Source organism: Chelon labrosus (assembly GCF_963514085.1).
Source record: "Chelon labrosus genome assembly, chromosome: 13".
NCBI classification, from domain to species: domain Eukaryota; kingdom Metazoa; phylum Chordata; class Actinopteri; order Mugiliformes; family Mugilidae; genus Chelon; species Chelon labrosus.
In genome coordinates, this window is record NC_140346.1 from 451,106 (window position 1) to 465,648 (window position 14,543).

Here is a 14,543-nt window from a genome sequence, read left to right on the forward strand (position 1 = left end):
TTATCCAGTGTGGCAATGGAACCGAGCTGGAATACGTTTCTATTTCAAGTAAGTGGTACGGTGCACCGGTAGTCTGAGTAACCACTTAAATGTCTGAGATTGGCGTAGGCATTGCTAGCCTAGTATGTTGTATAACTTTTTCAAATGAATAACAGTTTTCCAAGGCAAACAAACCTGTTAGCGATAGCCCGTAATGCAGCTCCGCTGTGTCGGTTCCTTTAGCAAATTGCTAACCTCGAACCCGAGACCTCAGTAGGTCTTGGCTATGAATAATCGACAAAGCTACCTTCTTTGTGCTGGTTAAACACACATCCAGCACGTATTGGGTGGTTTGTCTCAATCGACACAAGAAGTGACAGCGGGCAAATTTCTGTTTCCATGTTGTTGATACGCGCACTTGCAAATTAGCTGGTAAATCGGTCTGTTATTATTACACGAAAGTATAAGCTACTTAGCTGACAAGTTCGCTAGCGAGGTACTTTTCTCGTCTGCGACACAGTCCAGATAACGATAACGGGTAGACAGTGATTCATTGTGAGGTAGGGTTTACAACTGTTAATTAAGCAACATAGATGTGCAGATTTAACTCTATTAATGCCCTCTAAACAAGTCAAGCACGCGGGGAGACTGCATTAAACTACTCCAAGCGTTCGTCATTTATTTAAAATCTGGAACCCTGGGTTTCAGACAGAATTATAAATTATGTGACCCAATCACCTTTCACCAGGCACTTCCTGCAACCTTCAAAGGTTAATGTCGTCTTTCTACTAAAAGAAACTGAAGCATAAGCAGTAACCGGATCATACTCGTTAGTTTAACAAACATTGTTAGACAAAACAAGTATAATGCTGCATTATGGTGAGTTGGAAAAAATATTATAAATAATGTATGCATAGAATAATCCACGACTTTAAGAACATGACATGCAGAATGTGCATAATTTGTCTATAATGTTAATAAAAAAATAATTAAGTCAATAAAGCACAAACCAGTAGAAAAATTATTCAGTTCACCCATGTTCATCTGCCACACAGAGGAGAGCTATTGAGAGATGACAAAAGGATGGAATGTTCTTCTGTATCGTTCACTACGACAGCAGAACTGGATGAGTCCTCTGATGGATTGTCCGTGATGGTGAGCTGTTTGGTCGGTAATCTCCTGTCCCTCACTGTTTCAAACGCCTGTGTCTAGGGCTGCTCGATTATGGCAAAAATCATAATCGCGATTATTTTGATTGACATTGTAATCACGATTATTAAAGACGATTCATTGATTTGAGAACAAGCATTTATTGAACTTTTAACACGATAAGGTTAAACTGAAAAACAAGAAAAATACAATAAGAGAAAAATATATTAATAAAATGAATTAAATAATATGTTAAAAAGTGCGCTTTCCTGCCAATATGGCGGTGTTGTGATTGTGCAGGGTGACGTCAGCTACCGGAGCTCTAGTAGTTGCTTCACTTCACACTTCAGCCGTCTGTCTCTCATCATCACCAGGTCAAAAAAAAACTTGTCATAGCGAGCCATGTGCGATCCCCCTTCCTGCTAAGAATTAGCTCCTGTAACCCCACCCCTCTCCTCCGGGAGATACGTCCACACAGGACACGGGCGGACATGGGTAGTGTTGCTTTGGCAACCCTTCACAAATTGGTAGAGTACGGAAGCACAGCGCGTCCATCAGTCCATCTATTTGTACCGGAGTTCATCAGGTTGTGTAGAACAACAGGAGACCTCTGAAGAAGTCCGTCAATAAAGGTTTGAACAAGACGTTTCTGAATGTTTGGTGAACTTAATGCTACTTTGAGCTGCTGTTCGCTACCTAGTGGGCTAGCGAACAACTCGAGGATGAAATAAAAGTGATGTTTACTTTAGTACAGTTTATTGACAGCTACAATAAGCAGACTTTCCAGTAAATGTATCACTATGCGGTGGTAGATTAAACTTTAACTGTAGCACTGATGTTGGCCCAAGGCTAATAATGTAATCTGGGTGCAGTAGTAGGTCAAACAGGGGTTGAAAGACATCTCCGGATTCATTGTAATGTTTGTTTACCACTATATATTATTTGAAGTCTGCAACTTATGTCTTAATTATGAAAACATTCAAGTGTATCTTCAGTGTTGTCACTAAAATCATCTGTTACAGGTCTCTTTGTGACAACTGTGCTAAAATGTCTACCGAATCAGAGTATATATGCTGCAGGGACACCACAGGCAGGGATACCACAGGTACAGTAATTTGTCCTTGCTGGTGGCTATTGTGCATTATTTTTTATTAGCATCCCCATAACTTACAATTTCACGTACAAGGAGACTAGCTGCAAAATCCACCAGAATACCTGGTATGCCATCATGAGCTCTGGAACATGATTGTTTAAATGTACTCTTACAGAATGCATTAAACATCTATAGGACACCCTATGTGTTTAAGGGACATTGAGAAATAAGTTAGAATTAGTTTTTGATGGATTTGAGTCATCAGTTTTTACTGTAACATAAATGAGAATCACAACTAAAATGACTCTTCCTTTTGGCTCACTGTTCATGTGTTTTTCTTTAATGTAACATACCATTTAATGTAACATGGTTCCACTGAAAGCACACAAAACTGTACAAACTGGTTGCAGTACTAAATACCACAGAGCTCTTTAAACAGTTATTCCATAGAGCACTGTGCACAGTACAACTGATTGCACTAACGTTGTAAAATATATTTGTGTATTTGTCTCAGCCATTACAGAATCTTTGTATGCTGGTGTTAGGGCTTCCTGGGCTGTAGAATCATAGTAGCTGCCCTTCGGATTGGTAGGGCTTCGGATAAGGACCCTGATGCTCACAGAAGGTATGTGGTGCCCAGACCTGCTGTTGACTGAACTGTGACACAGAGCTGGCCATCTGTTCCAGTCTTCTGTCTGGTTTCTCAAAGTCATTGGGTTTGGAGATCTTCAACACCTCATCCACATATGGGGTTGGGTCCAGAAGAACCTTATCAAGGATAATGTCCAGATATTGTCCACAGAGATGGAAAAGTTTTTTTATGTTCTGCCTGTGGCTGCAATTTCTGTCTTTCATTGATTATTTTGAATTTTAAATAAAAACTTGTGAAACTCACAGAGGGTTGGATCTGCTGTAACTGGCTTTGCTGTGCATTCTCTCTTATACATAGTGTTTGCTGTTCGCTCTCCAATTATATATAGTGAAATTCACTGGATGTCTAGAGTTCAGGTTATACCAGGTTATGCCAGAATTTTGACGAAATTCAGAAAAGGAAACAAACCTCACTCTTCTAGATACATTTGACCCATAAAAGCTCTTTATCTTGCCATTCACTCTATAACTAACTATAACATATCTGTGAAGGTTCTCAGTCATCCAGGTCATGGTATATCCAACAAAGGTTCAAAAAACGCAACTGGATTTGTAGAGTTTTTTGAGAAGACGTTTCACCACTCAGCCGAGTAGCTTCTTCAGTTCCAGGGGACTGGTGGGAAGTCTGAGGTTTAAATAGGAACTCCTCCTGAAAACTTGCTTGTTATGCTATGCAGATATGCTATGTAGAAACTGGTGCAGCTAAATTAGCTGCAACCAGTTTCTGGTTATTAGCATATCATCTTGCTTGTTATGCTAACAACCAGAAATGTCTAGAGTTCAGGCTATACCAGGTTATGCCAGAATTTTGAGGAAAATTTTTCAGAGCTGCTTCCCTTAAAAAACAAAACAAAAAACAACAAGAGCAGCAATAATAATAATAATAATAGCTGTGGTGCAGTACAAAAGATATTTACAGACTGGATCAAGTTTTAAGTACATTTTTTATTTATTTTAGATATTTAAAATGTTAGAAAAGGAAAAAAAAACGATAAAAGCTCTTTATCTTGCCATTCACTCTATAACTAACTATAACATATCTGTGAAGGTTCTCAGTCATCTAGGGCCCTATAAAATCCGTTTTATTTTTTCCCAAATTCCGTTTTATTTTTTCCCAAATTCCATTTTTTCCATTTTAATTTTTGAGAATTCCGTTTTTTCCGTTTTAATTTTTGGTAGTTCTGTTTTTTCCATTATAGTTTTTGCAAATCCCATTTTTTTGTACCTTTTACTCTTATTTTACTATCAAAAACAGTGTGTTTTTAATGTAAATGACTAAAATGTACACAAATTAAATAGAAATTAACTTTATTGAGGTGACAGACAACACGTTTCCTCAATATGGCAAAATTAAAGTGCATCAAAAACAAGCAGCAAAGTTTTAAGTAATAAAACTTTGATTGACTTGTTATAAAACAACAACCCAACATTTTAAACTTCTGTCAAAATGACAGATTGCAATTCACACCCCAGACCACTTGGTGAGTGAGCATATTGGTTAAGCAGTGATCCATGAGCAGCGGTTATGAGTCGGTTAAGTTTCGTTTCTCTGTGTGTTGTGCGTGAGTGAGTGTCTGAGTGCCTTAGTTTGCTAGTGGTCAAGTTGTGTGGTACGTTTTGTTTCTCTGCCGAGTGAGATGAAAGATGTTTGAATGGTGCAGTTTATTGATTATCAATCAAACGTGGTAGGACTCAACTGAGCCGGTTAAATAGACTCCAGATTCATGATTCTTGAGTCGTCTTTGATGGCCGGTTGTATGAGCCAGATCCGAATCTTGTTTTCCACCGCTATATTAATTAAAAATGAATGAAAATTAAATGCTATTGAATATGTCAAAAAATAAAGTGACGGGTAAAAATAGATTATGACAGGATTTTTATGACCCTGTTAGTCAAAATGAGCGCAACCTCTGCCTGACACACATAAGTCATTCGGGAACTGCTCGGCTCTGTACTGGGGGGTTAGCGTTGAGTTTCGCAGTTTTTTCGCCGATGAAGACAGAGCCATAGGCAGCCGCTTCGCCATGCTTACAATGTTTTGAAAGGGGAGGGGCTAGGGTTGCAAAGGGGTGGAAAATTTCCGGTAAATTTCCGGTAAATTTACAGAAACTTTCCATGGGAAGTTAAACTGGGGAATTTTGGAAATATTCCAAATTAGAAACTTTCCATGGGAATTATGGGAATTATGGGAATTATTTGGAATTTATGGGAATTAACTGGAAATTGGGGGTAATTTAAACAAACTGTATCATATCCAAACATAAATGTAAATATTTTTTGTCATAAGCCGACATCCATGCAAAATAATACAAAAACATGACATTTCAACAGATTTATTTCAGTAGAACTTTAGTTTTTATTCTTGTATGAACAATTATTTTAATGAACAACCAAAACATAAATGTTGAGTAAATACTCACCCCCTCCCCCACCCAATCAAAAATGACCCCCACTCCCTCCAACAAAGTCCCATTCAACATGTAAAACAAAAGCCTCTTCCGTCAAGCTTCGCAAGCCTAGTTTCTGCATGTTCTGCATTTTTGCCAAAACCTTTCAGGCAATGGCCTCTTCCTAGGCCTCATCAACATCCTCCATGTTCACCTCCTCAACATCCGACTCCAATGACTCCTCTTCAGCTTCAGAAAAATAGCTTTCATTTAGCACCTAACTTACCAGATAGTTAGCTACTGTATTAATACATTTTTATTTAATATTTGCAAGTTAAACATTAATAACGTTATAGATCAAATATATTTACCCCATGATATTATCAAAACTTACTTGACTTTATATAGTCCGCGGGCTCAAATGTGTGGCTTCAATAGTCTTGTGCTTTGAGCTCAAAAGTGTGGCCTCCAGGCTTCAAGAAATCACCTGTGCATGTGATGGAGGAATGCACAGTGCATGTAGGGGGCGTGGCCTCAATAGCCCTGCAGTAAGCAGTGTGCTGTGTGCATGTGATTGAGGAGTGTACTTGCATTAAATCTGGTTGTGTTAGCCAAGACTATGCTACAATATATTCCCCCCAACTATATTTAAGTTCCCTGTTAAGGGCCAACCTTCAATTTTGTAAATTTCTTATTTATTCCTGTTTATTCCCATATATTCCCGTTAATTCCCGTTAATTCCCATATATTCCCGTTAATTCCCATGGAAAGTTTCCAACTTTGAAAATTCCCGGAATTTTGCAACCCTAGGAGGGGCTCAGTCTTTGGAAGGGGCTTGTTGTACCACCCAGATTTGCTTCCCTCCATGCAGTTTTCCCCAGACGTACGTTCCTCTTCCACATGAAAACAGCATTGCAGTCAAATTATGTCAAATTCCACGATACTCCGCGTTAAAAAATAGATTCCGTTTTTATCGGCCAATTCCGCGATTCTGTCCGCGATTCCGTGATCGCGGAAATCATAGGGCCCTAGTCAACCGGAAAGCTAACAACCAGAAACTGGTGCAGCACTTTTTTGAACCTTTTTGAACCTTTTTTCAGGAGAAGTTCCTATTTAAACCTCAGACTTCCCACCAGTCCCCTAGAACTGAAGAAGCTACTCGGATGAGTGGTGAAACATCTTCTCAAAAAACTCTAAAAGTCCAGTTGCCTTTTTTGAACCTTTGTTGGATAACTATAACATATGAATAACAAGCATGTTCAACCCTTAAGAGATCCTTTAAAATCCTAACGCATTTGTCCCTAATGACATAAAATTTCCTCTTCATAAAAACTGCTGTGAAAGTATTACACATTAATATGTTTTCCACTTTAAAAGACATACATATAATTTTTGTTTAACCCTTTAAAAGCCAAAATGTTGACAAAACTCAAAAAATTCAAATAATTTCCATAAAACACATTTGATTGAATATTTGCATCATTATTTTAAGGGGCTTAAATGGGTCATTGATTAGCAGCAACACTGATTTTGATGCATCGTTATTTTTTCTACAGTGTCAGACTAAATTTAATCTTAGCCTACAATGATGTATGATGGTTTTCATTAAGCCTTCTCCTACTACAAGTAGGTCTTTTTCCCCATGCGTTATAGCAGTGTTGTGTTCTAAAACTGAATAAAAAAAATATATAAGATCAGTTTGAAAAAGCATTTAAACATTTATTTCAGAAGAAACATGGAACACTTGGGTATCCAGTGCAAAGCTGGATGTCTGGTCAATGATTCGGGCGGCGGCATAGTGTGTAGGTGCCAAGATCAAACCTCTGGCTGCTGGGATGTAGCGGAGCATTGCAGTGCTTGTGGGAGACCAAAATATTTTCCCATATTTTTAAGTCCATCCCGTCCCTGCTTTATCCATCTCTCCTCTTCAGATTAGTCAGAGTTGGACTCCAGCTGGTCGGTTTCTACCTCTGAGGCCTGTCCATGTCAGCCTCAGAGTCCTTGGAGGAGGAGGAGGAGCAAATAAACAACCTGAGCAAGGTCCAAAACAAAGTGTAATTTTGTTTTGGTTCTCGATGCACCTTGTTTTTAGTGGTCCATGCAATGAAGTTGCAGGATCCCTATTGATTTTGTTGCGATTTTTAGGGGTCCATGCAACAAAGTTGCAGGATCCCTGTTGATGTCGTTGCGATTTTTATTCTTCGCCTTATTATTCTGCTTAGCTAAAAGTGTCTGCCCATTACAAACCGCAAGGGTGAAAGGCATCAAACCTGGTAACTTGGTAGAAGTCCTAGCATTTCACTTTGCCAAGGTGTCAATACACATGCCTACAGCTAGGTTGCGCTATAATACACCAATTTACATTTTGGCTCATATCTTGTATATACCCAAACGTAATCTAACTTCATATTATTGATAATAATACCACAACTTTTGTGACACTTGGTCTCCAGCGTTCGCTACAAAAGAAACATTTCAATATGTCAAAAACTGCAATAGCTAACTTCATGAAATTTGGCATACACAATCTGTAACATATTGTGTACACCCCCATCAAGTTGCGTGGCATTATGTCGACAGGGGGCGCTACAGGTGACACGGAAACATTTCACATGACTTTAAGGCCTATAGCTTTTGAAGTATTCTCCCAATCCTTATGAAACTGCCATCATAGCAACCATCATTATAATATGCTTGCATACAAGCATGGCAAGTTTTGTGAAAATCGGGCAGTAGGGTGCGCCACAGTGACTACATGTTTATATCTCACAAACCACCACAGTAAGCTGCTTGAAATTTGACAATAATAAACTGTGGCCGCGCGCATCGCCACCAGTGTTGTGGGTAACGCGTTACAAAGAAACGCGCTAGAGTACTCTAATTACTTTTTTCGCGTAACTTGTAACCTACCTGTGTTAGTTTCGTGTGTTAAGTAATCAGTAACTTCGTTATTTTTTAAAAAAAGGTAATCCGTTGCTTTAAGAATTACTCCGGATAAGAAAAAAAAAAAAGAAAAATTCCGACTGCAGCCTGCTTTTTGTCAGACAGTACTGTACCACCTGGAGATGTGTCAGTGGAGGCGCAACGCTATGATGATGCGTCTGTGCCCTGCTGACCTACGTTACCTGTGTGTGTGCGTGTGTGTGAGTGTTTTCGAACCACCGGCAAGATGGCAGAGAGGACAGCTTTTGAATCGTGGAAGTACGCACATTGTTTTCAATTCGCCAGCGAAAAGAACAAGAACAACGCAACGGTAAAATGCACACTCTGCGTTGGTGAAAAACTTCTGTCGACCGCAAAAAATTCCACTTCCAGTTAAAAAAAAAAACATCTTGTATCCAAGCACCACTCTATCACCCTGGTATTGTTATCCTGCAGAGTTAATTTGGTTGGATGAATGACGTTATTCATTGTCAGGACTTCTCGGTGCATTTAAAAGAGGCTGTGTGTCGCTGAGTTGCAGCATACAGCTGCAAACGGCTTTGAATTTTTGGTAATGCATGAGTACTCTTAACGCGTTACTTTTATTCATAGGTAACGCTGTAAAGTAACACTTTCCAAAGTAACTATACCCAACACTGATCGCCACTGTGGGCCAAACTGACCCAGTGCCTGGCACCCATGTTTTGATGATGGGAGGAAACTGGAGTGTCCGGAGAAAACCCACACAAAAATGGGGAGAACATGCAAACTCCACACAGAAAGGCCCTGAGAATTGAAACCTCTCTGTTTCGAGCCGAGGACTTTCTTGCTGTAAAGCACCAGCGCTACCACTGTTCCACCGTGCTGATTCCTTGCGATCATCTAGTTATTATTAAATCAGTTTATAACGCAGAGTGTGGCCTTTTAAGAGAAAACACACACTCACTAACACCCCCCCCCACACACACACACACCATTATCCAACATCAGTAGCGACACACTCATGATTTCAGTAGCAAGGCACCCTTGCAGAAAATCGTAAGAAGTGTGACATTTTGCTTTATGCATTGGAAGGAGAAATGGTAGCACGATCTGGTAGACAACTATAAAAATGTTTAACTGAAGGCTAATAGTCCACAGTGAAATCTTAACCTAAAGAAATGCATTTGTTTATGTTAAGATTAAAGTGAGATCAAAAGGTGCATTTTCAATGGGAAATTTTTGTCCCTAGGAACAAATGTGTCAGTTAACTGTAGCTAATGAGGATAATGAACGGAGTGATCTGATGGACACGGTTCTCTTCCGTGGCTTTGTGGATGAGACGGGTATTGTAGATATCCTGGAGGGAAGGGTGAGAGGCACCGTTTTTCTTCTTATGGCAGGATGCAGTACATAGTGATGTAGCTGGTCAGGGTGCTTTCAATGGTGCCTCTGTAGAAGGTGCACATGATGGGGGCTGGGGCTCTGACTTTCCTCAGTTTACAGAGGAAGTAGAGGCGCTGTTGAGCTTCTTCGTCAGTGTTGGTAGTCCAAGAGAGGTCCTAGGTGATGTGCACACCCAAGAACTTGGTGCTGCTCAGCCTCTCCATAGCAGCACCATTGATGGTCAGAGGAGCATGCTGGGTGTGCGCTCCCCTGAAGTCCACAACGATCTCTTTTTGTCTTCTCCACGTTCAGAGAAAGATTGTTGTCTACGCACCACATGCCAAGGGGCTCACTTTGCTCCTGTAATTGGTTGGAGCTAACCGTGGGTTTGCAGTTGTGGGTCAGTAGAGTGACGAAGATGGGGACCAGTACTTATTCTGGCAACGATTTTGGTATGTGAGTAGAGTTGCAGGATACACACGTACCCCGCGGTGCCAAATCGTAACGGTTTCTACTGTACTAGAAATTCTACACAACGGTACTACTGTGGATTACTACACTACCGGTGCCAGTTTCCGCTACATAGCGGCCGCCTCTACTCTCCTCCCTTGTAAACAAACCCATATGGCAACTACTGCAACCGAACTACACAGCTGCTGAATGATTGGCTGTTTGCCTGTTACTGGTGACGTCCGGGGATATGATAGGCTGTTTCCGCACGCTGGGTCCGCCCGTCTGTTAGCTGATTGGCTGTTCGTGTGTTTCTGCCAGCAAGAACGAACTCCATGAAGACAGCTCCGCTTCGATAGAAATTTGCTTCAAAACAAACGACAAGCTAAAGTTCTGTCTCGCCCAGACGCGCGCACGGCTTACAGCCACAAACACGAGACAACACAGTCACCACGGCAGAAGCACCGGGCCCGGGGGGCGAGTCTGCCGCGGCGTCGTCGTCAGTGGCACAACTAATTTTGCTCAACATTATAAGTAATTAATAAGTATTTATAACTTGTACAAATACACTTCAGTTCATAAAAATAATAATAATAATAAAAAAGGCTGCAGTATCGCGATAATACCCGGAACAGTGATACTTTGTCTGGTATAGTATCGTGGTTACTCATTTTGGTATCGTGACAACTATAGAGTTGAGGTGTTTTCACTAGGGCCGGGACTTTAACGCGTTAATTAAGATTAATTAATTACACAAAAATAACGCGTTAAACATTTTTTACGCATTTTAATCACACTTATTTTTGCACCGCGGAACATTTCTCACTGGATGAGTTTCGGCGGACCGATTATACTGGAGCACCAACTACCGTTCATTACTTCAGACAACAACAGACCACAGTGAACATGAACGAAGAAGCTGATGAGACCGCTTTGGTTGGCCCCGTGGATGGGAAATATGCTATTGCTACACTTAATGGCAAAATTGCACTGGTCTGTTGGACTTGGTTGAACAAAAATAAACAATATTTTGTTGCTTAAGCTTATGTATTCAGTCATTATTCAATGGTATACTAAAAATCCATATGAAAAAAATTACTTCTCACTGTTCTCAGGTCAAATATTTATATGCGATTAAAATGTGATTAATTTCGATTAATTAATTACAAAGCCTCATTTTTTTAATCGAGTCCCGGCCCTAGTTTTCACATCTGTTCTTAAACCTCCCGAATTGCTCACACACAGGGCATGGCTGGCCCAAGAAAAACCTGACATGTTTGATATTATATTTAGGTGTTAATTGCGATTAATTACAAAAAATTAACGCATTTAATAGCAGTTTGCATTACAAACAATGCAGAAGTTTTGTCAGTGCATGTTTTCCTGGTACACCAATTACACTGATGTACACGTCAGAGCATGGCTACCAAAATGGTGGAATCGGATGAAAGCACGTTGCTAGGACTGATGGAAGGCAAATTTTATTTACTAAAAACTACCTGAAGGAAGCCTTGATATAACCAATTTTTTGTGAAAATTGTGCAAAAAAAACTAAACAGGGTAGGGTTGTACGGTGCCATCTAAATGCAAAGCATGTTGCAGTGAGCACAGAAACCGTCGGAGCTGTTAGCACTTGCAGTCCTGGAGTACGGACAAGACGTGTTGGTACTACTACTATTTTGAAATGCAATTAAATGCATTCTTCCACACATTAAAAGAGCTTGAGTTTACAATATTCATGTTTGTGTCTATTATTTGATTCAGTTGTCCACTGAAGTCCATTTAAAATGAAAAATGTTGCACCTCCTCAGACGCCTCAGAGACTTTAAGCTCCCTCGCAAGGTGCTCAGGAACTTTTACACCTGCACCATCGAGAGCATCTTGTGTGGGAGCATCATCACCTGGATGGGAAACTCTACCAGGCAGGACTTCCTGGCTCTCAAAAGGGTGGTCCATTCAGCGGAGCGGACCATCAGAACCCCCCTCCCCAACCTGCAGGACATTTATACCAAACGTTGCAGGTTAAGGGCCAAGAAGATCCTGAAACAGCCCAGTAGGGATGGGCAATATGGACTAAAAATTTTATCCCGATCATTTCTGGTATTTATCACAGTAACAATAAAAATGATGATAAATAAACACCAATTCAGCCTAATCTTTTTGACTATAATCTATTAGCAAGTTTTATCTGAGTTGTTTTTTTTACCGGACTCTTTGGATGAAGTCGACGCTGCTTCTGCATCCTTACGTGACGTACTGTTTCCGTTCAGACTGCAGCGGAAATAACGCATTACTCCAATGTCGGTTTGTGCACATTCAAAAAATTCCTAGGAACCTTTTGCAAGCACTAGTTTCTCGTAGGACCGGCCGGAGTTGTAAACAAAAATACAAATATTTCATTTCTTTATATAATTGAAAAATGAATTCAGGCGTTAAGGGGTTAAAAACCAAACCAGATAATGGAGGTGGAGCCTCCTTTAGGAACGAGCTCCTCGCTGCCCGGCGTATCTGCTCCGCCTTATGCCATTGTCAATTTGTCAATATTCCATATGTGTTGGGCTGCGAGTGTGTCGTGCACATATATACGTCATCTATGGGAATTTATCGTTTTTATCGCGGGATGACATATTCTTACCGTGGGGAATGTTTTTGACGATATATTGTAAACGATGAAGTATCGCACATCCCTACAGCCCAGTCACCCTTGTAGGATATTATACACCTTTAAATGTCTCGTTAGGGCACCACCTCCTGTTATCGTGGGAAGAACACGGTTTAAATCAATTTATCAGTCTCAATTGAATAATTTGCATATCTGAAGGAGTGAATCCTTTACTACAATTTGTACCAGTCATTCTCTGCCGTAAAACAACATCACAAACAACTTCTTAAGTGTGAACAAATATTTATTTAATAAAGTGACAACTATGAATAAATGAATAGACTAATAGAATATATGCATGTGAAATCAAATAAAACGAATATGATAAGGCATGGAATAATTAAGTTTTGGAGCGATGGTAAGAGATGGAGATGTTTCAAGGTTTAAACTAACGGGAACGGATTTGATACCTAATCTGATCAATCTTCTCTAAAAGATGTTAGTAGGGACTTTCAAAGTAGTGACACCAATTCTTTGTCTTAAGCGGAATGAGCGATTCAGCCTACTTTTGTAGAGTGTTCTTGGCGTCGATGATGGCGAAGCGTCGGTGTGACGAGGTGGTGACGAGGTGGTGACGAAGCGTTGGGGTGACGAGGTGGTGACGAAGCGGCACCGAAGCGGCACAGCTGATGCAGGCCTCTCTGGGACCGGTAGACGGGACTCGTTGCTTGGTCTGCAACTCCAACACTCAGCTTTGCTTGAGAGCGTTGTAGGTGTTCAGTCAAAGGCAGATGACACTTGGCAATGTCTTTGTGTTTGAAAAAGAAACTGGATCGTCACGTCTTCTTGGTGTCGTTGCTATGGCAACAATCTCTTGATGTCTTGATCCGTAGAAGAGATTGGGTCTTCCTCTGATATTCCAGCTGACTACGCTGGCTAACTTATAAACGATGTTTGTTAGTACTTCGGTTCGTAAAGCATAAAAATTAATAAAACTAGAAAAATATTAAAGTCACTATAAAAATTGTACGTCGTGGAAAAACGTCAGACGAGAAACAAACAGAGCTTGAGATTGCCGCGGAACAATTTCAAGTTGTTCTTGAAACAAAGTTATTAGGTATAACTAACTACGTTCGGAACGAAGAAAAGAGCGAGCTCGAGCAAAAATAAAAGCACAAGTAAAGTGCGGAGAAAGAATCGAGAAAGAACGGCAAAGAACAATGGGAAAGAACGAACTGAGAAAAGGGAGCGTCGCTCTGGTTTTATGGGTTAATTATTCAAGGCGTGTTTGGCTCAGGTTTCCAGATCCTTCGCGCGGAAAGAGAAGGGAACGCATATTTCCTTTGTCCCAAGATATCTTATTGCCTGATCTTCTTAACCTACTCTATATTATTTAATTTAACCATTACATCACTCATCATGGCTCATTAGCAATGTTTTCCTATTCAGTAACAGTCAACATTACAACACGACAAGATGACATATCTGGATGGCAAACTCAAAATAACTCAAAAGCATCAGCAAATTAATAAACTCAAGTTCTCTTCACAGTGACATTTTGCTAATAAAAAAAGGTTAGAGTTTCTAAAATGACAATCTCAACAGTCATAGCTTACATTAACAGGTTATTTTACTAATAACATATCCAAAGTTCTACATGCTTCAACTTCAACAATGACTAAAAGAAAGAAAATACTTTTAAAGATAGCCACTTGATGGCAATGTTGATCCATCCTTACCGTGACCAATTATGTGAATTTGGGCTAGCTTTATCGTACAATGATCAAAATTGTCTCATTGTGATCGTAAGCACTTCGTGAACAAAAATATATAACTTACCAGGTTATTACAATTTCGATAGTCATAAAACTTAGGTGCTTTTCAGAGGAAAATGCAGATCAGAGTCTGGTCCTGGGCAAAGAAAGTTATTTACGACCTTCTTATC

At 40.1% G+C, this 14,543-nt stretch overlaps 1 protein-coding gene across 2 annotated transcripts in view; it reads left to right on the plus strand.

Moving 5' to 3' along the window:
* Positions 1-14,543, plus strand: part of LOC311498692 (vascular endothelial zinc finger 1-like) — a 71,290-nt gene continuing 56,747 nt past the window's right edge. For both annotated transcript variants that reach the window (XM_084559392.1, XM_084559393.1), the window contains exon 1: positions 1-48. In XM_084559392.1, coding sequence (XP_084415518.1) covers positions 16-48 — 33 coding nt within the window. In that variant the 5' untranslated portion in view covers positions 1-15. The remainder of the gene's footprint in view (positions 49-14,543) is intronic.